This window comes from Lonchura striata, chromosome 5 (assembly GCF_050655825.1).
Source record: "Lonchura striata isolate lonStrDom1 chromosome 5, ASM5065582v1, whole genome shotgun sequence".
In the NCBI taxonomy this organism is placed as follows: domain Eukaryota; kingdom Metazoa; phylum Chordata; class Aves; order Passeriformes; family Estrildidae; genus Lonchura; species Lonchura striata.
Window position 1 is genome coordinate 65,414,152 of NC_140707.1, and position 27,599 is coordinate 65,441,750.

Sequence of the window (27,599 nt, forward strand, 5' to 3'; positions counted from 1 at the left end):
CAGCGCGCAGGGCTCGGCGGCAGCGGGGAGCGAGGCAGCGTGAGGCGGCGGCTGCTGCGGCCACAGCCACCCACCCACCCACCCACCCAGCATGTCGGGCACCCGGGCGTCCAACGACCGCAGCGGCCACCCCGCCGCCGGCGGGCTGAAGCGGGCGCGCAGCGAGCCGGGCGGTAACAAAGTGACGGTGGTGCTGGGGGCGCAGTGGGGGGACGAAGGCAAGGGCAAGGTGGTCGACCTGCTGGCCACCGAGTCGGATATTGTGTGCCGGTGCCAGGTGGGTGCCAGGCCGGCTCCTTCTGCCGCTCCCTCGGCGCTTCCCCCACCCTGCGTTCCCTTCGGCTGCCGCTTTCCCCAGCTCGGCCCGGCGCTGTCCTCCCCTCCGGTCCCCTCCGTCCCCCGCTGCTCCGCCTTCCTCCCTCCAGCGCTCTTTCCTTGCGGTGCCGCTCCTCGCTGCTGCTGCTCTGCTCCCTCCCGCTCCCTGTCCCCAGTCCCCGTCCCTCTCCCGCAGCCGGCGGCGGAGCGAAGGTGCCCGGGCGGGCAGCCGTGTGCCGCACACACCCCCCGGCCCACCCGCCTGCGCCTCCAAATGCCACTCGGAAAGAAACAAGCCTTGAGCTATAAATATAAATAGCTGACCCCTCACGATAAGCGACACTGAATCCCGAGGTGCGGGCGGGGCTGCCTGCCCGGGAAGCCGAGCCCCGCGGCCCGGGTGCGGTCCGGGCTTGCGGGGATGTTCCCGTGCCTGTGCCGCTGTCTCCGGGCGTGCTGCTCCGGGGAGAAGCGCTGGGAGCCGGCCTGAAGGCCAGCCGTAGGGAACCTCAGGAGCCTGATAAAGTTTTACTGCAGGGGCTGTTTCGGATGGGCGGGCTGTGCTCCCTCCAAAGCGCCTGGAAGTTTATTATGAAAAAAAAAAAAAAAAAATTAAAATTGAGCATGAGTAAAATGGAGGGGGGGGAAAACCAATTTATGTAAAAATAAGGATTTAGAGTTGCATGAAAGCAGGTAGCATCTTGCATGGCTTTGTTTATATATATTTTTGAGTTGAATATATTGTAAGGATTTCCAAAACAATGTATTTACATAATATAAACGAAATTAGACATATAGGTGATTCCAGATAGAATAGTAGAATGGGTTGAAAGGGACCTTATAGATCATCCAGTTCCAATCCCCCTGCCATGGGCTGGGACATGCTCCACTAAACCAGGTTGTTTAAAAACCCTATCTAGCCTGGCTTTAAACTCCTCCAGGGATGGGGCATCAATAATGGTAATAACTTCTAAAGAACTTAACTTTTTTCAAACATTAGTTATGAACAGATTAGACCAATACAGCTAATATTCTGTCTGTTGTCCCTTTAAACTATGTGCACATGTTAAGAAGTAGTCGGTTTAGTCCAGCTCGGCTAGTATGTACCATGAAATTTATTCAGCTTTAAAATGCATGATAGCTACTAAAAAGCTACAGACATCCTTGAATCCAAGGTAATAAATCCAAGGACGTTTTTCTAATTAAGTATGTTATGTAAATAAATGTTATCATGCAGGTTAAATATTTAGAAGGTGGAGGAAGTATTTTCATTTGGGACATTAAACTCCCAAGATCTTGAATCACCTTGGGGAGAAGTTTCCCTGCAAAAGGTAGCTAATGAATATGCGTTACTAGGACCATACCTTTTTTTTTTTTCATATTTATTTCCCCCTTCCCTCGCCCAGTAATGTGTTACTAGGAATTTAAACTCAGGTCTTGGGATTGCTTTGGTGAGAAAAAAAGATTTAAAAGTTTTAGCTGAGGAGGAGCATTTCATAAAGGCCCCTGTCAAATAGTGAGTTCTCATGAGATTACTACTGCAAGGAGTTGGTTCTTTTTCAGGCTCAGTTTTGTGGGGTGCCCTGAAGCTGCTTTCAGGACAGGTCTGCTGTCCATGCAACGAGCTACTTTACAAGTGTGCCCCCCAGGTGCAGCCTCAGGATGCCCTCTGAAGGATACAGGAGTGGGTGTGTGAGTATGCCACAAGGGTTTGTGTGTTAGCAACAGGCTGATGGCTTGGATGGTTTAATGTGCTGCTGGGCAAGTTGGATTGTCTTCCTGCAGCCTGATGAGACCAGGATGGATGGAAGGCAGGTGAAGCTAGAAAAGCACTGGGCTCTTTTCAAAAGTGTCCCCCAATACGTGGTGTGTGAGACTACAATAGCTACACTGGTGAGACTACACTGGTTAGAAGGAGATGCCTTCAAGATTAGGGCCAACTATAAAGCATTTGAAAAAGAAAATATGAGTCATAATTTACTTTTGAATGGCAAATATTATGTAACTTTAAAGAGGACTGTAATTTTTTAATACTTCAATGGGTGTTTTGTGCTTTTAACTATGCTGTTTTAATAATTTAATATTTCATATTTTCAAAGCCAATCATGCAAGTAGATAATGGTGTATGATTTTTTTGGCCTCTGTTAGAAATCTGTTAAGGTTTAGTAAAGATATGCACATACTTAAGGAAGTAAACAGTACTGATGAGTTCTCTCAGTGTGATAATGGCAGGTCATTAACTTACAGGTGTAATCAGTTTGAGGGGAACTTCATTAATGCTGTGTAGTGCCATGAAAAAGCTCAGTGTTTGGATCAGAACTTCGCTGCTTTGCATTGCCCCTGGAAATTAAGACAGACTTTCAGTGCCTTAGCACTTGTGTATTAGAAGCAATTTCTTAAACAAGAAATACTGCATGACTGACTTACTAGAGATTTTAGAGAAAATGTCAGAAAAATTTGCACCAGACTTTTTTTGTTAGAATATGGTGATTGACAACATTATTTATTACCTGATGTCTTGTCCACTCAATTTTCCAAGACATTGATGGAAAGGATGTTGAACAGCTTCTTTTAGTCCTCAATGAAAAGGAAGTAGAGAAAACTTGAAAATTAATATCTCAAAAATAGATTTTCAAGTCTTCTGAAATCATGTCCCAGCTAGAGTAATTCTTCATCCTAGTAGGATATTCTTTGAGCTGACCTTTTAAAAAAAGTGCAACCACCCTCCTTTCTCTGTAGGGATGTAAAGTCTGTGTAGGGATTTTCAAATTTGAGTTTGAAAGGGGTTTTAAAAAACAATAATTCCTTAATGTTTCCATGAAAGGAAATAACTTTCATTAAATGTTTCTCAAGTGTTTTAATGTGTTTGGTGCATAAAAATAATCTGTGACATCGATTTCTGCAGAGGAACTGAAATTCTGTTTTCTAGGATACTAGGAAAAAAGACAAGCAGGTGAATGGCAATAAAAGTCCATCACAGGCACAATGGAAGCTTTAAAGTGTATTAAAAGAAAAATCTGCATTAAAACCCCAGCCTTTGTAATTTTCCTGGGCATTCAGAATTTCACATGAATTGATGACTTAATTTGTTGACCAGTGCTTAGATTATACAGTCTGAGTTCAAAATAATTAGGTACACACCCTTCAGTGACACTGAAATATGTGACATAATTTGAATATGAAATAATAGTTCACCAGAAGGAATTGATTTAATTTCACCTTTATACTTACAGCATTCTTTATGAAAGAGGATGTTTCGAAAAGGGTGAAAGGTCTCTGAATGCTCTTATGGATGGTGCTGTACACAACTTTTTACAGGCTGCTTTCATTAAAATACCAGATACACAGGCGCAGAAACTCATATAAAGAAGCAGAAAATGTATTTCTAAATAAACTAATAACAGCCGGCTAAGGAACAGTTAACAGTTAAGGAACTGAGTAGGTTTAATGGAGAACATAAAGAACATTTTTTTCCTGTAAACTGCTCTTTCAGCAAGCAAAGAATTTCAGAAGAAAAACGCTAGAGGCTAATATTTCTTTCTTATTGTGGCCTCCTGAGGCATGGAGCTGTCACATGATGCCATGCAATACTTTTAATCCCTGATATATTTTTAGGAAAGGGTAAAACCCAAGATTTAGATGGTAAATATTTCATTTTGATGTTTCTTTAAACAAATATGCAAAACTTGTTTTTAAAGCTTTTAACTAAGAGAATATTTGACATAAAGATGGGAGTTCACTTTTTATGTTGCCTCTTAGCATGTTGTCAGAGTATCAGATGAAGTAATTTGGATACATCTAACATAGGAAGAGAGCTTTGGTGTTGTTCAAAACATGATTTCAGATTGTGACTTTATCTGTGGTAGCTCTCATTCCAGATGTACATTTCTTGCCTCACCCCTTCCTTGTTTTGTGTCTACGTTCAAAGCTAGGGCTGGTGGCTGGTGTTAGCTACCAGGGTTTTAATTAGCTGATTTCTCAGATCAGTTTTGGAGGATGATCAAACAGTCACCTGTCCCAAGTGCCAAGGGGCCAAAGGTGGTGTGCTTCCAGAGGGCCTGCTTGGACTAGAGCTGTTCCTAAAAAGTCACACATCATAAGTTCTCAGTTAACTGAGGCCAGCTGGTTGTCATGCATTTCTAGCTGTTTCCTTAAGGTGAGACTATGTAAGGTACACTGCAAAAATAACTTTTCACTAAAAATGCCCCATAAAAAAATTTGATAAAAAATTCAAAGGAAAGGAAAGATTTTCCAAAAGCCTAATGTGAAAGACAGGAATGCCATTGCTACTAAGTGTGTAGAGGCCCTGTGATAATCACCTCTACCTGTCACAGGTCACATCATTTTTACTGAATAGATTGTAAGCCAGCTGCAACACAAATGCATGCTTTTCTTCCCTTCACACCAACACCAGTGGCAGTGATTCAGCAGCAGGGAGTAGGTCAAGGCAGTTTTAAAAAAATTGTTCAAGCTGTCATTTGTCACTGCTGTTCCAGCGTGCCCATGACAATGTTGGATGTGTCAGTCCTGTGACAATTCTGCCTTCTGGAAATCTGGAAACAATCTGCCTGATGTTATCTGCACTCCCTTAAGAAGTGACTTGTAAGAAGCAACACCAAATAGTAAGAATGTGGCTGCATTAAGAGGTGTTACTAGATTTCTTAAGCTTCTCATATTAAAGTTTCTGTTTTGCATTAAATATGCAGTCACTTCTTAAAATATTTCTTCTATCAACACTATGTTTCAGGTTAAGAATTGCTTTCTTTTCAAAGATCATCTGATCTTTTGAGGCACATGGACAAAAATGACAGTTCATGTTAATAGTGAAGAAAGGCTGAGGAGGTTGAAAAGGGTACCAGAAAAAATGGCTGTTAAGGTCTTTTGTGGTTGAGTAATTCAGAGTTACTTGGACTGAGAGGTTTAACCAGGTCATAAACCAAGGGTGTGGAGTGGCATATTTTCTCTGTGTAGTGGATGTTAACAAGTTTGAGAAAGTTTTACTAGTAAGAAAAGCTTGGCAACGTTTTGGGTTTGAGGAAGCATTGCAACATTAGGGAACAATTTAAGCAAGGGTGAAGGGATGTGCCTGATGCTGTGTGCCCATACAAGTAACTGTTGTATATTATTGTAGGTTTCCCTAATTCCTTGTGCTAGTGTTTAAATGAATACAATAAATGCCATCTGTTTTAGTAACAATGCTTTGAGGAATGCAAATGAAAATACTGTGGGCGAGCAATTGAATAATAAAACCCAAACGTGGCAGAAATGCCGGACCAGTAGTTTCTCTGGGCGCTTTAGGTGCGAGATGGGGAGGTTTCCTTTGTTCCCCTGTTGCTGCTGACAGGGCAGGGGAAGCAGCCACACGTTGTTGTGACTTGTTCCTATTGATCATGGGCTACTGGAACTGTTTGCAACAGGGATTAAATTATGGCAGTTTTATGTGAGGTTTGTATGGAGTTACAGGAGCTTGTTTGCTGCTGTTTTTCTCTGTGTGTGTCATGTGTTGCTCTCCTTTCAATGAGATTTAACTGTGATATTTAGTGTAGTTTTTCCCTACAGGATAAAGTAGCATGGAAAGGCTTTAATCTCCTAATGATTTAGTGCTTGATGATCTTCAGTGAAGAGATTGATGACCTTGAAGTCATGAGTGTACAGTGACTGCAGGACTGTTGTTTTGATTTCTCAAGTGTTTGGGAAGGTTGATAATGCCATTTGCATGTACACTCATACAGGTTTCTAAGTAATTTTTTGCAAGATTCCCTGCAAAAACAAGTAGGTTTTATTTCACTATTCAAAACAGGAGAGGATTTGTGTTGTTTCTTTAGCTACAATAAAGTAGTCTACCCTTCCAAACTTGAAACTTTTTTTGTAGCAATCTGTTGCTTCTAAGGTATTTTATCCAATTTTATTTTTCACTATGCTTATACATACTTACATGCCACACTAAATCATTTTAAGCTTTAGAACAACATGGTGACACTGCTATTTTAAACTAGCCTTTCCTTTGGGCATCAGCAAGATCATCTCAGGACCACCAGGATTATAAATACTGTATGAGAAGGTCAGGTTTAAAGTTTCCAAATCTCCATAAGAAAGCAAGCTTAATTTTCAATCCCCTTTATAAAGCCTGATGAATTTATTATCCTCTACAAGCATCAAAAGAAAACAGCTGAAAATTAAACTGAAATTATATCTGTTCTATTTCATTCCTGTCCTTAACTTGTTTACAGATATAAGAAAAGTTATGTTCATATCCTTGGATCATATTACTTCCCAAAGGGACGTGACTATGCCTCTTCAGCAGAGAGAATTAAAGACAAGCAGACTTATCTAGGTTTTTTCATGTTTGATTTTATTTATTTTAGCATTCTGCTAGCATAAGAATATTTTTTCCACTGTAGCATTTTCTACTAATACACCTTGAATTTATATTCTTTGCATCTGTTGCTGGAGTAAATAGGTATTTTGTTATAGTGGTCTGTTGTGGCATGTTTTGATGTGACTTGACAAAACAATGAATTCAGTTTGAGAGAAAATCACCAGTGTCTGAGTGTCTAGTTTGCCTATGCTGATTGTTGATTGACACCTGAGTTGAATTAGACTTGGCTTTTCCAGTTGCATTTTTCAGATGCTTAGGAAGACCAAGGTATCTGTATAAGTTAGGGTCATTTTCTGCAGTAAAGAAATAATACTACATTATTGGTGCAGTATATGATATAAGCTTTGGGGTTTTTATTTGTGCTACAAATCATGTTATGTTTCTTTAAGGGATCAAAAATCTTGCTCAGTTCTTCTGAAGAGTGTTTGTGTTTATAATCATGCTAATTATCTCATGAGGTTATATGAGGTCTCCTCCCATTGGAATTTGAGACTTTTTGAAAAGATCACTGTTTTAGTTGGGACAGTGGGATCCTATGGATTTTGCCCCTTCTTTGAGACAGCAAAGGGGCACACTTGAACAGAGCAGGAGTCAAGTTCTGTGCAGAGTCATTACTGCAATATAGTCTTGGGAAAGAAGAGCTAAACAAACTAGATTTGGCTGAGGGTGGTTGGGGTCTGGAGATAAACTTGCAACTCAGACCAGTTGTTTGTCACCACTACAGCTTTAAAAATCAGCATTCCCTCAGTTCCTGTGGTCTTAAGGATACTTCTGGATAGTCTCAACCCACCTCTTTCCTATCGGTTGGGCTAAAAGATAAAAAAACATTATGGTCCACCTCTTGAAACCCAAGTGGGAGCGAGCTGGATGTTACTTGTCAATAATTAAACTGGAAAAAAAAAATTGGAAAAAGAATTCCAGTAAGGGAATCTAACAAGCACCTATGGCAACAACCTTCCAGCTGGAATGTGCAGCACTTCCAGTCATTGGCAGGAGCGTTCACACACAGGTGATTCAGTGAGATTGTGTTGACGGGTCTACATGTACAAAGCAGTTAATGTATTGCACTTGTCTGACTGGATTTTTAATACCAATGATGCTCAAACCTCATTTGCAGTGGTGTAAATAACAAGAAATCCTATGAAAGTCAATGGATCTATATTATTATAAAGTCCACATCAGAGCCAGCCATGCTGGTAGCACTTATTAGCTACATTTATTCAAATTAGTTCCAGGCAGTTGCTGATGTAAGTTAGAAATAGCCATTGTTAATTAAATTGTAAAGAGAATAAATAATTTATGTAAAAATGTTCCTTCTTGTTTATTCACATAAAAAAAATCCTATAATAAACTGAAAAAAGTTACTCAATTCAGGTAAAAAAAACAGAAGTGTTTTGGTAGTCTGATGAGAGGTATTTGCCCTGCAGATACAGTTGAATTTCAGAAAATGTTTTGCTCCATTGATGGATGGAATTTGTATTACTGGGACACTTATCATGAAGAGAAAAAGACAGGAGTCACAGCATTTGTTTTCAGATGAAGGCTTCCCATGCTAGTGGCTGGTATTTCAATTCATAGATTATAAATTCATATAATAATGCCAGAGGGGATCAGCTTGTAATCTTGTCCCCGTACCAAGGACACAGTATTCTAGTGGCAGTTGCACGACTGCCAAGAGGAGAGGTAATACAATCTTTCTACTCCTACTTGATATTCCCATTTATACACGCAAGGTTTGCTTCAGGCATATCAGCCAGTACTGAAACTGTGTTCAGATAGCCCCATGTGCTTCCTAGCACAGATATCTCCTTGAACAATGTTTTAGTTTATTCAAAACCTAGTTGTGACATTTCATACATTCACTGCATGTAGCAGTGAAGGAGCTCTGCGTGCTGCTGGTGTGTCACTCACACCATGGTGATGTTGGCTGCAGATCTTCAGTAACCAGTTTCTGTTGTTTCCCCATTGTTAACTGGAAAAGGATGAGACCTCATCACTGTAGGACCCATCAAAAATAAACCTGTTTCTTGTTCACACTCTAGTTATAGTTTGAAACAATCATCTGGTTTTAAGGTTTTTATATGTGATTGGATGATTTTTTCATATTAATCTATTTAATCAAATTGTGTTCAGGCATTGTGAGGAGCACTGGGCAAATGAAGGATGTGCCAGCCAGGAGAGTATGTAACACTCCTCCACACTACCTGCCTGGCAAGAGCAGACAGAAGCACCTGTGAACATAGGACATATTTCCTTCCTGTTCAAACATGTATCATTAGGCTAACTGGGAGAATTGAGCTCCTGCTGCAGGTACTGAACAGCCTCACTGCTGCTCCCAAAAGAAATTCTCTGTCTTGGGATGTTTTGGCTGCAGAAAATAGAGATGATTTTAAAAACAATACAGGCCAAAACAGCAGCTTTTAAGCAGTTTGGGAGGTGGGTCTGTTTCTTCATGGCTTTTTTTAAGTTCTACTATGAAGACAATGACTGTCCTCTGGCAACCTGTTCATAATAATTATCAGTTCCCTGGTGCTGTTTATGCCAGCTACTGTTGTTAACACTGGTAAAATACAGCTTCTCAGTTTAGTATATTGATATAGTTCTGGTGTTCAAGCACTCTGGAATAGTAATCAATGTACATCAGTGCATCAATCCAATACCACAAGTAGATAGTACATTAAAAGCTTGGATTTTTTTTTTTTTTTTAAGAAAGTGCTGTAGTGAAAAAAGACTGTACAATGTTGTATGGGATAGTTTAGTTCCTCTAGTTTCTCCTAGTACAGGGACAATATGTAATTTTACACCTGGATTATAAAATTTCAGAAAATATAGATTGAAATCTTAAGGAAAAAAAAATAATCTGAGTACAGTGTAATATTTTTTTTTTAATTATTTAAGTAAACCCCAGACTCCACTGCATCTGTGGAAGGGGCACACCCCGGAGCAGGGGAAGAGTGTGAGTGTTTATGGATGTCACTGGAACAGCTTCCCTCATGGGGCCTCCCTGGGAACAGCATTTCCTACAGCAGAATGGTTTAGTGGGGATGCCCAGACTATACAATAACTTACTTCTAGCCATACTATCATTTCACAATACAGATCATGCCAAAATGGTACTGATGATAAATCTATCATAAGTTGTTGCCTTAACATTCCCTTTGTTAGAGATAATTTTTAAGAACTTCAGAAAATACCATCTTTAGGGACCTAGGAAACTGAAAATAGTTGAAGAGAAATAAATTTCAGGTGGGCTCACACAGTTGCAGTGTACTAGGCAGCACCTTCAAATGTATAGTCTTCAAATAAACCCCATCTAAGATTTTAGGTTCATTATATTTTGTAAGGAGAAGAAATGGCTCATACAAGCCATATATTGACTCTCAGAACTGGAGTAGAATTAGAAAAGGAGTAGATGTCTTTAATATCTCAGCTGTTAGGCTGCCAGTATGCTGTTAGAATATCTATGTAACTGAACATGAGAAATTACTGAGATGACCAGATAATAAACAGGAAGTATCTCATCAGACCACTGTAATGTTTTGCAAGTGTGGTCATGTCTCTTGGGTAATTCAATGCTCTGCTATCACTTCAATTATATTTATAAAAGTATAGTTAGTTGAGCTGTAAAAATATACCTGGGAAACAGTTTAGGAAACACAGAACAGCAGGAGCAGTGCAAAATGCAGTTCCAGAGATGTCAATAGTGAAGAAATGCTGGTTTAGGTGGTCTGTCACTGAATTTTTGATGTGTGTTATCTATCCAGAGGGACTTAAACTGTATCAGAGATTTTGGCCATTAAAGGATGTACAATATCTGATGGTGTTTCTGTGCTTCAGCATTTTTTTATGTATGCCAACTTTCACAATCTGCTTGATTAGCATTCCTTTTTAAGCATTTGCTAAAGAAAGAGCATTTGTCTGGATCTCAGTTGTTCAGGAAACTTTCCAAAAGCATAAACTGTCTTTCATAAGCATTCTCATACTAGTGTATCCCACCTTCTGAAATTTTAGGATACAAGAAAATGCCTTTGACTGTAATTTAGGAATGCTGTTACCTCAGATTGTGAGTCCTCAAGCCTGATTCCATTTGTTCATATTCATGTTGGTTAAGAAAAGCAGAGTATAACTTCAGCATGGTAACAACAAATAGTTTTGAAGCAGCCTGGTTTGCCATTTTCTGAGGAAAAGAGGAAACTGTTATTTGTAGTAGAGGTTAAATTCGTGTCAAATTATGGAGTTTAATTCTTCTAAAGTTTCCATCTTGCCATTGTCTATAAGTGAGTAGAAAAGGAAAGTGGGACTCCCAGAAGAAGTTACTAGCTTTTTTTCATCTTGGTAATAAAATAAACTAGTGTTTCAACCAGTGCAATCCACCAGAGTCAGACCTCTTAAATATCATGTAAAGTACTCTCCTGCCTGATTAATTAACCTTCTAGATAATAGAGTACTTTTAACTAGATCCAGATTCCTACAACTGATTTATTATATCTGGGAGGCAAGAAAACTAGCCAGGATTCTCTGGACAAGTTATAATTATGCATTAGCAAGATATCTCGAAATCATTCCCATCCCAAGGATGAGCTATCCAGCAGTTTTTAAGTCAAATAAATCTGTATGTACTATTTTTTTTCTGTGCTAACTCCTCAGCTCTCCCTTAGCAGGTTATCTATTTAAAATTAATTATTGAGCTCAAATGTTCCAAAGCATGAAAATTGTTTTTATCACGTTTGCAGGTATATTTCCTAAGGTTCTCCATCACACTGCTTAAAAAACATTCTCTTTTTTTAAGCCATAGTTCTTATATTCCTAATGTTGTGTTTCAGCATTTATCCACATTTTGAAAGAATTTTCATTTGCCATTTTCCTTTGTTTTACATACAAACAGGCAAATGAGTAAATGCAAAATAAGTTAAACTCTGGTTAAAGTGTGTTCTAGTATTCATTTTCATAAATGACTGTTCTTTCTCAGCATTTTCATGTAACTCTACTCATTCAGCCAACACTCTATTTTCTGCAAATTACCAGTGGCAGTCTGTTCCCCTTCCAGCCCTCTTTCTAGACAGTTTAAATCATCCAGTTCTTGTATCAAACCCACAAAGATTTGTAATCATTTGGGAAAACAGAAGGCCTGTAGCACCACAGCAAATGAGTAGTCAGGTTTCAACCTTATCAGTAGGAGACAAATTTGCATTAAGACACAGCAGGAAAAAACACTAAGCCTAAGTTGTGTAAGTCATGAATTGTTGCAGACTCCATAAAGTGGTGGTGGTGGTTACTGGGAAGATCATCTCTTGACCATTTTCTGGGGTGGTCCTGTATAGGGCAGGAGTTGGATTCCTGTGGATCCCTTCAAACTCAGGATATTCTGTGACTGACAAGGTCATTTAGTGAAGCTGCAAAGTCTGCACTTGCCTCCAACCTGACAAGAGAGGCTCTGTTTTGAACAGCAAGAGAAGCAGTAGCTGCTTATGGCTGGGCAGGTAGGAAGAGCTTCCATCCAAAGGGAAATACTGGGCTTAAACTCAAGGAAATGTCCATGTACAAAAGATGCCTAAAAAGGATGGGTTTGTGTAGGCATGTCAGAGACAGAACTCCAAGGGTGGCAGTTAATTCCAGTTTCTTTTCCCAGAAAGCTTCAGTTCTTGCCTAGCTTATGCCACCACTCCTGTATTAACTCCTGCTCTGGCCCAGCCCTGCCTTAATTTCATTATATCCTTCTGCTTCAATATTCTACAGTCCTGCTGAACTTCTTTAACTCCCTCACTGTCCTGTCTGAACACTTTTTACAATGCTACAACATGTTAAGAAACTGTAATGTGGAGAAAGCAGTGACCAAAGGCATGTATAAATAAAAAGAGATGCTCTTGCCAAATAATCTGCTTAGAGTTTGGACAATTATTCTTCACATGTTTCTTTCTGTTGCAGGGTGGGAATAATGCAGGCCATACTGTGGTTGTTGATGGGAAAGAATATGATTTTCACCTATTTCCTAGTGGCATCATTAATCCAAAGGCAATCTCTTTTATTGGTAAGACATTTTAGAAATTATTATAAAAAAAGATACTGTGTAGTGGATAGCTGGAACTGTACTTTGCAGTAACAAGGAAAGAAAAACATGACTTGCAGTCAGGTTTGCTTTAGCTTCAGCTGTTTGACTTTTATTTCACTGCTGCTTTAACATGAAGAGTTACTCTACTTTCAGTGCCAATTTAGTTTCCACTGTTAGAAAACTGAAAGCAAGAACATCTTATGTTCCTTCTTATACTTTATGGTAAAATTTGGACCCCACCCTCTACGTGGACTCTCTTTTTATACTTTCAGAAATATATGTGCTATTCTTTGAGCACACAAATGCCAGGACTTAGCTAAATAAATAATAAAAATTATATCTCACAGTTTTTTACTGACTTCCAGAAATAGGCCCCAAAATGCAGGGCTCTACTTAGGAGGCCCCCATCCAATCCCCTTTTTGTTCACATCACCAGCTGTTAAGGATGATATCGTGTTTTGCTATAAAGATACTTGATGCAGATGGCATCATAAAAAAACTTGCAGCATTCACTGGACATTAAATTCATATTTAAATGGTAGGCAAATTTAAGCCTCTTGTCCAAAGTTTTGATTCTTTCTGAGAGAAATTATGTACAGACTGTTAAAGATATGAGTATAAGTTCTAGTGAGTCACAGAGTTTTAAGTTTTGTTCCATTTAATAATTTCCAAATTAATAACTGGAATCTATTAAACATATTTTTTCTCTCAGCTAAATATGGTGTGTTGTCTTGCTTTCCTATTTACTCCCTTGTCAATTAGTAACGACTATAACTTGAGTTATGCTAAATTTAGGCTGAGACAGCCTCTTGCATATATTTCTGACATTCCCAAGAAGGAGGCAGCAGCTGTTTCCAGCCCACTGCATCACTAATCCTCCATGTCTCGCCAGCACTGCTCTTTATCACTCGTGGGTTCTATTTTGTAGCTCAAAAGCAGGGGGAAGGCATTGCTAATGTATCACAGCACTAGTTTGGGCTGAGTTTAAAACAAAGACCTGAATATCGAAGAAGATTTAAGTGTTATATACAGAGACTTATTGTGGTAAGGCCAGGGACTTCTTTGAGCTTTTCCCTGTGAACAATTGAGGCTGAAGTTGCAGGGCAAAGTCCACCGTGAACAAAGACAAGAATCCGCTTACCTCAGCTGGCTGTGCAGCAGCCTGGCATTCATGCCTGAAACAAGCCAGCTCTGCCTTTCCTGAGTTTAGCAGCCCAGCAGCTGCTTACCCCAAATCAGGATTTATCCAAAAAATTCCCAAGATCATTTTGTGTGAACTCTAGTTTTACTTCTTAAATAAAATTTTACACAGCAAGTGTTTACAGGCCTTATATCCTAAAAATAAGTGGTTTATTCCTTGCTTTAAAATAAATCATTTATGTTCCCAAAGGTAATGGAGTGGTTATACATTTACCAGGCCTGTTTGAAGAAGCTGAAAAGAATGAAAAGAAAGGTTTGTATCAAGTAATTTTTAACCTACCTTTATATTGGCAGCCAGGTTGAGGATTTTTGTAAGCTATTTTCTGACCATAAGTATTCAGTGCAGTAATAACATTCTGGATTTGAAATGAAGAAACAGTATTTAAAATGTTGAAATGTGTGGTAGTCTTTAGGCGTATTCCAAAAGCAGTCTTTTCATGGGTTTCATGGAGTTTTATGGCATTTGATGCCACATTGAAAAGAAAATAAATGCTAAAATGTGTGCTAAGCTTCCTGTGACCTCAAATAGGGGTGATTTAACCCAAAATTTCTGTGCCCAAATATAAACTTAGTTGGTTCTGCTTTGAGCAAAGCTTTAGACCCTATGACCTTCCAAGATCCTCTACTTCTTAGATTGTTTTATGTTTCTATATAGAAATTCTCTATTTTCTGATGCACAAACAGAGTTTAAGTGATGCATTTTGTAGCAAGTTAAACAAGAATATTTATTTAAAGAACTTTGTGTAAGCCACAGCACTCTGGCATTTAAGAAATATCTTTGTCCATACCAAAATGAGAAAGCTGATAAGTCAAAAATGGAAAAAATTCTCAACAGAAACATTGTTGCTATTTGATATTGTCTTGTGGTTTATCCATTTTGTCTACAGTTATCTTAACAAGAAGCCAAGTAAACTAGCAAAAATATAGAAAAAGTGATGGCAAAGCTCAACCAATCAGCACAGCTGAAATCCTACCTTTTTTCATTTTTTGACAGGTTTGAAAGACTGGGAGAAAAGACTGATTATATCAGATAGAGCACATATAGGTAAGTGAAGAGTGAAGAGGAAAGAACCCTCACAAATGATTGCTTAGCTCATGAGGCTAAATTAAATTATTATTCCACAGAGTCGCTATGTATTTGATCTAACACAGCTTCTTATTATGTTCTGTAATCTGAAGCATGATAATGGAATCTGTGTCCACTGAAGAGTGATGTTTTACATGTTTTTACAATGTTTAAGGAATACTCCCTCTGTTTTCACTTGAGGAGGCCTGTGCACTGTCAATGACAGCAGAGGCACCTTGTCTTGAAATTATGGATGTCTGTGATTTAAAGAATATTTTTCTCCTTTGTTCTCTCACTATATCCATTTGATTTTCCACTGCAGTGTTTGACTTTCACCAGGCAGTAGATGGGCTCCAGGAAGTGCAACGTCAAGCACAAGAAGGCAAAAAGTAAATATTTTCAACACCCTCGTTTCATTAATAGCTACGCAAATTCGGAAAATCAGTGTAATTTTGGAAAACAGCAATGCTGTGTGTCTCTGAAGAGCCTTGTTGATGTTAATAATTCTGTGCTTCTGTTCTGTTCCTACTTATGTTAGTGAACAAACTGTCAGCCAGACTCAAGGCCTCATGCTTTACTAAATACCACAAATATTAGCAATACTTACGCAAAGCCTGAAAGGTGCAATATATTTATTATTATAGAACTTTAATATCTTTTTATGTCTCAGACATCCTTCCCTGGTATATGATTTACTGAAGAGCTTTGATAAAATTACTTGGTACAAAGTGTATTTTTGTATGTGTTTATACATATTGAGGGGGGTGTTTCTTTTTACTTAGTATTGGCACAACAAAAAAGGGGATTGGACCAACATATTCTTCCAAAGCTGCACGAACAGGCCTTCGGATTTGTGATCTCCTCTCTGATTTTGATGAATTTTCTTCAAGGTACAACTATTTTCATTTGTAAATATTGTTTTAAAGAGTGATACATTTTGCCTGACAGATTTTCTTTTAAGGAGATGTTTTTAAATATGTGTCGGATTTTAATATATAAATTGTCTAGAAGGAGAAGAAAACTGGAAAGACTCTGTGTGTGTGTATCTCCTGTACTTCACAGGGTTTCTCATTATTTAAAATGTAATTTTGAATACTGGGAAATGCACTGGTTGAGGTGTCAGAGTCCTGAGTATTTTCTCCCTATAGCTTTCAGTATATACTGTGCGTAATATAAACTGAGTTCTTGCCAAAGGGTCTGTGATTCTGTGACTATGTTCCTCATAGGTACAATTTCAGTTCAATTTCAATTCTTTACAGATTTAAAAACCTGGCACAACAGTACAAGTCAATGTTTCCCACATTGGAAATTGATACAGAAGGACAATTGAAAAAGCTAAAGGTAAGGATTTATCACTCTAAATATTTCTTTTAATTTTAAAAGATAAAAAATGAAGTGTACCAGACATACACTTATTGCGCTAATTTAAATGAAAAATGTATATGTTCATTATTATAAAAGCTTTTAACAAACAGTAGATATGCTTTGTAGTAGAATGTTCTCTCTTGCTGTAGGCATTCATGTAAGCTCTGTGGAGGATTTAATTCTCCTGTAATATTTTACTTTCTTGAATGTTGTTTAAAATGACTGTGGTGTCAATGTAGTCAAGAGAATGCAGGGTGATGACTTCAATTAGTCCAGTGTGTCAGTGGGACTTCCTTGCTTACTGAAGAATTGTTTGTGGAAGCATGTTTCAAGATCCTGATATTTTTTTAAAAATTGTCTTTTTACAAATAAATCCAGAAGAGCCACTGGTAAAACAGCTTTCAGGAATATGTAGGAAAAGCGGACGTTAAAAATATCTCTTACCTTTCCCAAGTTTTTTCTTATACTTTTTTAGAGCTGACACCCTGAGGATATTTTTTAATGTTCAAAAGGACTGATATGTTTTTATTTTGGTGCTTGGATTAGTTCTAAGTCCCATTCTCAGTGTGGCCTGACTATAGACACACTATCTAAAGACTACAGCAACAAAATTCAGTAGATATACCACATCTCTGTGAACAGAAATGACACAGAAATTATGGCATTCTAATGCCATAATAGGTCATGTTTTCTTATATGAGTGGTTCAGTAGATTGAAAGGAGTATAAATTAATGGTTGTATCTTTCAGGAAAACACAGTTATTGAGGCTGGAAGCTTAGACTTATCTGTATGTTTTGTCTTTCAAAAGTGAACACAGTGTTCCCTGCTTCCAGCTACTGTCTGGGGAAGCTGACATTTGTACTCAATTTGCAGGGATATGCTGAAAAAATAAGACCCATGGTTCGAGATGGTGTGTATTTTATGTATGAAGCTCTTCATGGCTCCCCAAAGAAGATCCTTGTTGAAGGAGCCAATGCAGCCTTACTTGATATTGACTTTGGTAAGTTGTATTCTAAATTCAGCTTAACTCCTAAGAGATCAGCTTTTATTTTGATTTGTGTTTATATTGACTTTGCAAACAGCAGGAAAATAGAGAAACAAAATAGTCTTTCCTTTATAGGAACAGATCTCCCAGAAGTAAAGCTCATTAAAACAGAAATTGTATCATTAACAGGATTAGTGCTTAGGGTTTAAATATTGATTTTTACTGAAGTTTATTCCAGTGCAGCTGAAATTTCACTGCAGATACTCTTGTCTTGATTGCTTTTAAATGTGTATGCACATTGCCAAACAATCCAGGTACTCATTGCAGTTCAATTTAGGTAATTCCTCTGCCATGGGAGGACATTAAACTGGTGCAGCAACTTATAAGTCTTGCCACTACAACTTGTCTCTGGTCTGCTTTCTTACCAAAAGTCTAATTAAATCAATGAAGAAAAAATTAAGGACTGAAGAGATTCTCCAGCCCCAAGTCACTGTGTAGAGATCATAAGTAACCTCTTAAGACTTAGACAATTTGTGGCAAATACAGCCACTTGTGCAGAGCATTGGGAATGCCAGACTGTGACCTTTACACCAGGCTCTCCATGAATGTAATGGAAATAATTTCTGTGATACACAGAACATTGAAAAAAAAGCTTTACACAGCAGAAGCCTCATATAATAGATCCCATGCCTAATGGAGGTAGTATTGAGATGCTTTTGAATTTCTCCCTGATGTGCAATCCTTGGTGAAAGTTGTAAAGGATGAATGACACATAATAAAAAGAATTTGCCTCCCTCTTTGGCTACTGTTCCAGTTTAGCTTTAAAGCCAAACATAGAAGCGAAAACCTTCTTTGAACTGATAAAAACCAGTCTTTGTTTGCTACCATTGCTGACAGAGGGCTGTGCTGCTGTGTTTTCCTGGCAGGCACGTATCCCTTTGTGACCTCCTCGAACTGCACCGTGGGCGGCGTGTGCACGGGGCTGGGCGTTCCTCCGCAGCACGTGGGGGACGTGTACGGCGTGGTGAAGGCTTACACCACCCGCGTGGGCATCGGCGCCTTCCCCACCGAGCAGATCAATGTAGGTCTAGTGTTACACAATGGGGGGGGCACAGCTGGCAGCAAGTGACAGCCAGTGCGGCGGGCTAAGGGTTATGCCACTGAGAAATAAGCACGGTGGTAATAATGCTGAGCAATCACACCCATGAAGAGAGGAGAATTACACTGTGAACTTAAGGTGTTCGTCATGAGAGGAGAGAAACACGAGTGTGATGTTGTTACATTGCAGTGACCACACTTCTGTTGTAATGATCAACGTGAAAACAGATGTCATCATCTTATGTAACATCTTTAGGTGTGTTTCAGTGGCGAGAGTTTGTTGTGGACTGGAACTGTCAGTGATTCCCAGAAGAGCTTAAATTACAAGAACAACTGTGCTTAACAGCCTGTGTTCTTGATGATTTATAGAATAAATGTGGTGTGTATGTCAGCCAGTCATGCACAAATGGGTCAATAAAAAGAAGGGGAGAGATTCTGGTTATTTTAAACTGCCTGCTGTATTTTCATTATCAAGAAACTAGAAACTTAGGATATTGATTATGAGCTATGCATGCAGCAATCTCTAGGGCAGTGCTCCGAATCTAATTTAAGGATTTAGTCACTGAAATCCTTTCTCTAATAGCTCAGATGAGTTGGTAGTATCCTTTGGTTTTATGAATCATGAACATAAAGTTTCTTCCTTCTTTATTTTTACCAGTGTATAGCCATTCCAGTCTGAATGGAACAGCTGGCAGTCTCACACTGTGGTAGAGGCAAGGAGCCCTAGGTGTTTTGACCTAGACATTGTACAAGCATTGGTCTTGTCCCAAGCATTTACAGTCTTGTCCCCAAAACCAAAAGATGTCAAAAGACCAGATGAAGAAAGTAAATGCAAACAATATTTTATAATGGACTGAATTGTCAAGAAAATCTTCCTGTTCATTGAAGAAGTGAGAAAAGTCTCTCCTTGGAACACAGAAGTCGTATTAAATACATGATTTGAAATGCTAGTGATTGTAATACAAAAATCCTATGCACAAGGGAATGTGTTATCTGCCTTAGTCCTCTCCTAGTGATTTTTTTTTCCTGAAAAATATCTTTCAAATTGGAACAATTGTATTTTTCTTGCTATTTATCTATATTTATTTGTATTTGTTTTCAAGCCGTGCTTTCAGTGAAGCACCATCAGCATTCTCTCTGTCTTATTCTAGGAAATTGGAGATCTTTTACAGTCCCGTGGCCATGAATGGGGGGTGACTACGGGCAGAAAGAGACGCTGTGGCTGGTTAGATCTTGTCATTTTGAAATATGCTCATATGATCAACGGATTCACTGCGTAAGCATCACAGATTTTGCGCTACATTTGGAAGTGATAATTTTGTGCTTCGCAGAATAAATATGTAGGTAACATTAATATAAGTCCAGTAAAGTGTCACATTTTAAGCAATACAATAATGCAAAGTGGGCAACTGAGAATTGTCTTAATGCTGATAATAATCTAATTCCTTTGACTTTTTTTTGTTTTCAAATTAAGTGATTTTGCAACATGATAGCTGTGATTTTTTGGTACGTTTTCACATTGCTTTCATCAGATGGCCAGTGTACATAGGATCAATATATTGGTTTTCTAACAGTTTACTCTAGTGTTTTTGATCCAGTGCTTTCATACTGACTTGTGCCATGGTCTAAAATCTGTTGGGTTTGAGGTTTGGTTCACTCTAATGGATCCTACCTGTATGACCAATTCTGCATCATTTGGAGCCACTGCCTTGATAAGTGAAATTAATGGAGTGATACAAGGGTACAGCAACTGGCACAGCTTTCATTCCAGTTTCAATAGGTTCATTTATTTACAAAGGTGTAGTGAAATATTGTGTTATAAATTCTCCTTTTAATGGGCTAAGTTTTATTTTCTTTGAGACCAAGTGGCTTCCTTGGTTGATGCATTCAGGCAAACTTATCCATATATGCAAACACGTGACCCTGAGCATTTTAATATATTACAGACTGAAACATAATTTAATATCATTTATGCTACTAATGTTACAAAGGAATGAAGGTCTTGTTCATTAATTTATCAAAAGGGGTTTTTAGCTTTGGGGTTTTTTTTTTAAATTGGATTTATATTTTGCTTTAACTTATGTAGCTCTAGTTTATGTGGAAAATTTTAAGAAGGCATTAGGTTTCTTTCCATTTCAGCTCTGTACAATTACTGTACTCATCAACAAAACTATATCCTCTCTGATAACTGTGATAGCTAAAAAACATGGGGAGATTTTAAAAAGTTGAACTGGCTCTATGGTGCTTCTTTCTCAAAAAGTCTCTTCACTTAATCCTTTCATTCATCATGTACTTACTGAGCACATATAACCTGGACTATTATGCACATGTCTGTCTAAATCCTTAGCTGCTCAAATTTTTGCCAGGCAACATCTAGAATATTGTTTTGAACAATTTTACTAGTTTTAAAATGCAGTTCTATTCAGACCAGTGAATACTGCAGTGTCTTTTTGAGGTTCCATTTTTGTCTCCTAATGTGTTCATTCACAAAATTAATAAGGTTCATTAAACTGACAGCACTGCCCAGGGACTGAAAGGCAGGATGGGATCCTTCCTAATGAACTGCACATGTGGTTTTAATAACCAGACTCTGCTTGTTCTGTTACGAGAGTGTAATCAGTCAATAAGTCTGTCAGACAGTTGTTGTGAATCAGTAGGAATGACAGAAATAGTCACTGTCAGTGATGTCATGGGTCGTACCCATCCAAACCAGGCCCAGCAGGTGCCCCTTGCCACAGTCAGATGCATTTTCATGCACTGAGCTGAATACTGAGCTGAACCTGCGTGAGCAGCCAAGCATTTGGAAATGTGTTGTGGTACCTCAGTCAAGTATTCCTCCCAGAGGTGTGAATTCAGTTAACAATAGTTTAATACATTTGTGTATTTCTGCTGGCTGGGCTGCTTGAGCTGGATTTGTGAAAGGGGAAAAAATAGAATGAAAGTATTGAAAAGGAGATTCATCATGTGTGTAACTAACTGATGTTTTTGTGCAGTTTGGCATTAACAAAACTGGATATTCTTGATGTCCTTGATGAAATTAAAATTGGTGTTGCCTACAAATTGGGTGGAAAAAGAATTCCATATTTTCCAGGTAAGTTAAACTTCTATGTTCATTTTTATCTTTCCTGCCTGTTAAGCCAATTTTGTTTTTTAAAATCAGACTTGATTTCTTTTTCACTAGACATTCTATGGCAATTTATGGAGCTGCAGTCTCTGTATAAAGATTGCCATACCATTATATAGGCATTTTCCATTTACCTTGCATCTCTTTAAAATGTCAAGAACTTCAGAACAAATAAAATCTTGTGTTAGAGCCTCTGTGTTGTGCCATTAATTTTTTTATTGGCAAAATTGAGGATCTGAAAGTCAGCAAGGCTTGAGTCAGTGAGTGTTTATCATTGGCAATAGCATTTAATGAAGCAAAATTGAAATAAAAGCTGTACAAAAATGAGATGGAAACAAGCAGAATAAAGCTGCTTCTGAATAGCTTTATTAAGCTTTATTAACAGCCACAACACTGTGGTTAATAAAAACATACATTGCCCCCTCAATAATGATTCACCTTTTAGATGTAATGATACATTTTTTTTTTTTTCCATTAATGATGTTTTCAAGATATGTGTAACAGTCTCTGCCAAGAAAAGGGCTTTGTTCTGTTGAGCTATGGGGGATTCCAGAGGCACAGGGTGGACTGGCAGCAGCCAGCTTTCCCATCACTCCTGGGAGTGGTTCCTGGCTGTGGACACAATGAGAATTCCAGTGGGGAAAAGCTTGTAGACACCAGTTTTTAACAAGACTGATTTGACCTTGTTCTGTACAGATGAAACTCTCTGAGACAGTAATGTCTTCTCTACTGTTTTATTCTGTGCAAATATGAACCAAAAAGTGGAAGTACTGTAAACCTCAAAAAATCTTATTTCCTCAAAAATAAAACTGCAGTGTTGCTATTGGCTCCATGTTGATAGCATAGAGTACTTTCTACAATTTTTGGAAGAGGAAACTGTATTCCTAGATCCTCTTGAATCAGATTTATCTTCCTAAGTATCAGAATTTAACCTCAATTAAGAATAAAGGCGTGAATGACTGAATAAACCAGTAAAAATACTATTTCCTCATATATCAGATTTTAATTGTTGTCATAAGACTTTATTGGTCAAGAGCCATAGGTCTGTTCTCTTAAGGCAGAGCAGCTAAAACTAACTGTGACAAAAATTTTCTTCCACAGCTAACCAGGAGATACTTCAGAAGGTAGAAGTAGAATATGAAACAATGCCTGGGTGGAAAACTGACACAACTGGAGCACGAAAATGGGAGGACCTCCCACCCAAGGCCCAGAATTACATCCGCTGTGTGGAAAACCATGTTGGTGTGCCAGGTACATTTCTTTGTAGATGTCCATATGAGGATGCCACAGCAGACAGACACAGCTCTGTCAAAGTGCTCAATTTGGTAGTTGGAAGTCGCTTTATTTGGGCAGGAGGGAATTAAAGTACCTGTGGCAGGGCTGATGGGGATAAATGACAGCTTGCCAAGAAGCAGTAAAGGGTTGCTTTCAGCAGGCAGGTCTGCAGTGCTGCAGAGAGCTCCAAGCTGCTGCTAGCAGGTATTTAACCAGAGAAAAGATAAACATGTGTTGTTCTTGGCAATTGGCCACCTTCTGTCAGTGAAAACTTAGGGGTCTGTGCACCATGCTTCAGTATGTAGTTAGGCTGATGTCTTCATCTCCCCCCTTTTGCTTTGCATCCTGCACTGCATCCTTGTTTGAACTTAAATGTCTTTGTTTTGGTTTGTTGTTTTTTTTTTTTCCATTCTTACTCGTATAAGGAATTGTGTTGCATAACAGATACAAGATTGCTTAGACCAGTTCTTCCACTTTGGAAAAATGAGAATCTTAACATCAATCTGCAAAGGTCAAGCCACCCGGTTTTCTTCAAATCTAACTGCTAGAGCTGTTGATGTGCCAACAGTTAGGTGTGGCATGAATGGTGGAGTCTGCAAGAGACTTTCCACAGTAACAAGCATAGACAGCTGGCATGTGTGCTTTCGTTTTCCATAAAGCACCTCAAAGGTCACATCAGTGCAGTACAGGCTGGTTACAACCATGGCAATTCCTGTATCGGTCACGGATCAGGAAACATCTGATAGCAGAGACTGAAACTCAGAGAATGGCCTGTGTGTGGTTAAGGCCACACAAGGGATATGTAAATACAGCTCCCCTTACCTTTATTCCTCTGGTTTGCTGTGCAAAGTCAGGGTGCCTTGCTAGGTTTGATGGCTAAAAGAGACCTACTCACAGTCAATTCTGTAGAAACCACGGGCAATAAAACTGCAGTGGAACAGCTACAGTGTGGAATTTGGGGTGGCTGCTCACACTGGATAGTGTTTATAGTTAAAGCCTTACATTTAAAAATATTGTAGTATGTAGGCACCACTATATCCTGTTCTACATCATGCAGATTTCAGAGTCTGGCACAGCTCTGGCTTCCTCTCTGCAGGGATGTAGCTAAACAGCCTGTCACTCAAAACAATTGCATTTAAACCTGCAACAAACATTCCTGACCTTCTATTAGGCCTTCCATCTGCAATGCTTTGTGTTTATGGTATCATTATTTCATGCTTTCAAACCTCAGTATACTGCACTTTTAGTTCAGTTGTGCAGCTGGAGTCGAGGGATTTTTGACAATGAAACTTCCTTCCTAAAATGGGTCAGTCTGTAGTGAAGCATGATGAAAGGTGAAAATTATTCCAGTTCATTGATTATAGTATTTACTCTCAGTAATTGTTCTAACAGATGTGTTTTCCTCCCTAGTTAAATGGGTTGGAGTTGGGAAATCAAGAGAGTCAATGATCCAGCTGTTTTAAACAAATGAAGAACTTCAGTGATGAGAAGCACAACTTGGCGTTCATCGGTTCCTTACTGCTTCCTCTTTAAATGGAAATGCTATTTAAAACAAACAAATTCTTCTAGGAATTAAATAGAAAAAAACCCCATATATTCTGTCTTGTAACGTTTTATTTAATTTCTCAGTAAATTCATTGTAAAATCTCCTTGGTGTCCATCATCAAAAAAGTCAAAAAAATATTCCTAACAAAATAGGGAAATCATTTTTTTCAATTGATCCATGTTACTATTTGAAAGTATTTTACACCTATATAGTATTTCTCCTTGCTGAAACCAGTATCAAGCCTTTTGTAGTAATTATTGGGTAACTTTAGAATTGTGAGACTTAGATTTTTTTCCTCAAATGTTAAAATATCTGTGTATCTGGGATGGCAGTACTAGAACAGATACCATGCACTGAAATTGGTTGAATTATAAAGATTTTCAGTTTATAAAATACAGCAAAGTTAGATGGGTATTTTTGACTGCACAAAGCAAGGCAAACACAATTACATATAATTTTTTATATAATATTTTTGATAGCCTACTAAAATGAATGGAGAGCAGCTAAAATATAAAATTTATTTATCACAAAGCCTATTCTAGTAACTGAGATAACATCTGTAAAGGGGCAAAACTGGAGAAAGCTGACCTGTTTAATAATTCTTTGAACTATTCTGTGTACTAACAGGCTGGAGACTGTCAGGTGTGTGGCCTTCCTTTTATGCAGTAGGAAAAGGAGTGAGTGAAGGTGGAAGGAAAGGAGTCCTCAGGATACAAAACACATGAGGAGAGTGGAGCTGAGACAGCTGTGTTTCTCCTTGAACCTGGGACATTTCTCCCTGCTAGCCCTGTGATTGAAGTTTCCCAAGTTCTACTGTGGTACTCCGTTGAGGAACCTGGGACTTGTGGCTCTGTATGGCACTCGCTTCCACAGCTCACAGGTTTCCAAGAATAAATCAATGCATGACTCAATGATGACTGCTGCAGTATTTACACCCCTCATACATTTTGACCTTCCTCAGCAAAATGTAATGCCTATTTATAGAAGGGGATGACACGTGGCAGCCAGGGTTGGGACATGCAGAAGCTGTGGAGAGGTCCCAGAATCTTCAAGAATGTTTTTGGATTTCTTTGTGGATCTTCTGATTTGTAATGGTTATGCATCAAGAGCTCTCAAAAAACGCCTAGTTCTTGTAGAGGAAAAAGATCGTTCTAGAGGCAGAGTTACTCCCTAACTGTGAAGTTCTCCAAGTAGATGTTCCTTTTTTATATATGTCTCAGAGAGCTGTAACAATGTTTTTCTATCATTCCCATGGGCTGTGGAAATGGCATACAATCCTCAGTGATGCCATTATGCAGCGTGTAAAAACAGCCCTTTTCTGATATGGTAACTCCAAGGGTACAAAACTATCACACTTGGCATTAGAAATGGGGAAAAAAGGAAGATTTGTCAGGAGATGTTGTGCCATACTCATCCCCTCTGTCTTGTCTCACCCAATATCAAATAGCAGATAATGTTCAAAGCCATTTGTGTCAAGAAACACTCTTAAAATGACCAGTGCAAAGCCCTAAATGCAACTTTTTACAGATGTTTTGCTGCTTGTATGGCAGAATTCTTACACCATCCAGCTCTGGTGCAGTCTCTCCATGCCCCAGTTCATTATAGAGTCTGGCTTAATGCACAAGCAAATACCTTTTTTCTCTAAAAAATAAAAGCCAACAAAGAAGATCCCAAAGCTGTAAATCCTTACTTACTTCTGTTTTAACTCCTCTGTCCATCTTTGACAAATAGTTTAATCTCACTGCTGCTGGTTTGGCAATCTGTAAAATTGCAATTAGTAAAACATTCTCACCTCTTCAACACTGCCTTTTGGAGTTCCCGGGGTCAAGCCCTGCAGTCCATGATCTGAATTGAGGAGGAAGTTCTCCCTATCATAGTGATAGCTGTTCTGATGAAAGACCAATAAGACTTCTAAGCTTATTTATGTTTGCAAAGCACTTCTGAAAGGTACTTGCTAAGTGCTAATTTTCATAAGCACTGTGAAGTGTGCCTCATTCATATGAGGTGCTTTAAGCATAAAGATGTTTGGAGATACAACAATTAAGTTTTGTTTTCACATGGCTTAACCCTGTGACATTTGCCTTCTGAATGATCTAGAGCTGTTCCTTTTCTTGGCCTCATCTTCCTCAGTGCAATTGTGCTGGGAGGTATCCACTATATTTAAACTTTGCTTGATTTATAGGCAAAGTCCACAGTGACTAATGAGCCACTTGGTGTGCTGAATAACTGGATTAAATGACCAATCTAAACTGAGTATTTGGCATATTGGAGACAATAGCTTTGATAGCATAATTTTCATAGGATTACTTTCCACCTAATCTTTTTATTTTCCATTTTTTCCATTAAGTATCCATTAGATCCACATGGCTTGTCCTTGCTTTCAAGGATTCATCAGAAAACCCAGTGATGTTGTCAGTGAGCATGATGTAACAGGCAATTATCCCATGACTTATTCTGTTACCATAAAAATAATATCATGCATTTCATTTCATAGCATGGATATTTTAAATAAAAGTTATACTCCTATTAAATTTTACATGTGCTGTCATTGAGTTAAATAAGTTAAATAATTGAGTGAATAAGTTCAGGCTTTTATGAAAAAGCTCTTTAATCTACTGAGAGGCACACTGCTTAATAGGAACATTTTAACATAAATTTCCTTTAGTTTTGGCTGTTTTCCATGTATGTTATTTTGTATTGTTTGGAATTTAATTTCACAACAATCACTGTGATGAATTTAACTACTTTCTCCCCAGCCAAATTCAATAATAATGGCTAAAACTGGCTGATGCATCATCCTGTTTGATATCTGAATGGAAGAATAAGGGAAAACGTTTACTGAAAAGCCGTAATTTGTGGTAAAGATTATAGTTTTTTAAAAGTAGCAGTTATGGGTTCACTCCTGCACAGGAATGTTCTTGGGATATTTTCTGACACATACCCTTACAATATGGCCTTCCTAGTCAGATATACACTTCCTAACACATTCAGGATAGGGTTTTGAAGCTTTTGTATTTGGCTATATATGGTCTTACAGTTCTGGCATAATGCACTTTATAATAGGAAAGAAAATGAAGCATTTCCATAGTAATGTGCAATCTCTACTTACACCTTATGCAGATTTTTTCAAATTATTTTTGATCCACACCTGTTTATTTTCTCCTTGAAAATGTATTAAAATAGATTTGAAGTAACA

The 27,599-nt window shown here is 38.4% G+C and overlaps 1 protein-coding gene across 1 annotated transcript; it reads left to right on the plus strand.

Moving 5' to 3' along the window:
• ADSS1 (adenylosuccinate synthase 1) lies at nt 1-27,599 on the plus strand. Its single transcript, XM_021528922.3, has 13 exons — nt 1-277; nt 12,620-12,722; nt 14,134-14,196; nt 14,938-14,988; nt 15,332-15,398; nt 15,792-15,899; nt 16,269-16,350; nt 17,249-17,375; nt 18,287-18,441; nt 19,610-19,734; nt 21,452-21,549; nt 22,684-22,833; nt 24,268-27,599. The coding sequence occupies exons 1-13, from the start codon at nt 92-94 to the stop codon at nt 24,318-24,320; spliced, it is 1,368 nt and encodes a 455-aa protein (XP_021384597.1). The 5' UTR covers nt 1-91; the 3' UTR covers nt 24,321-27,599.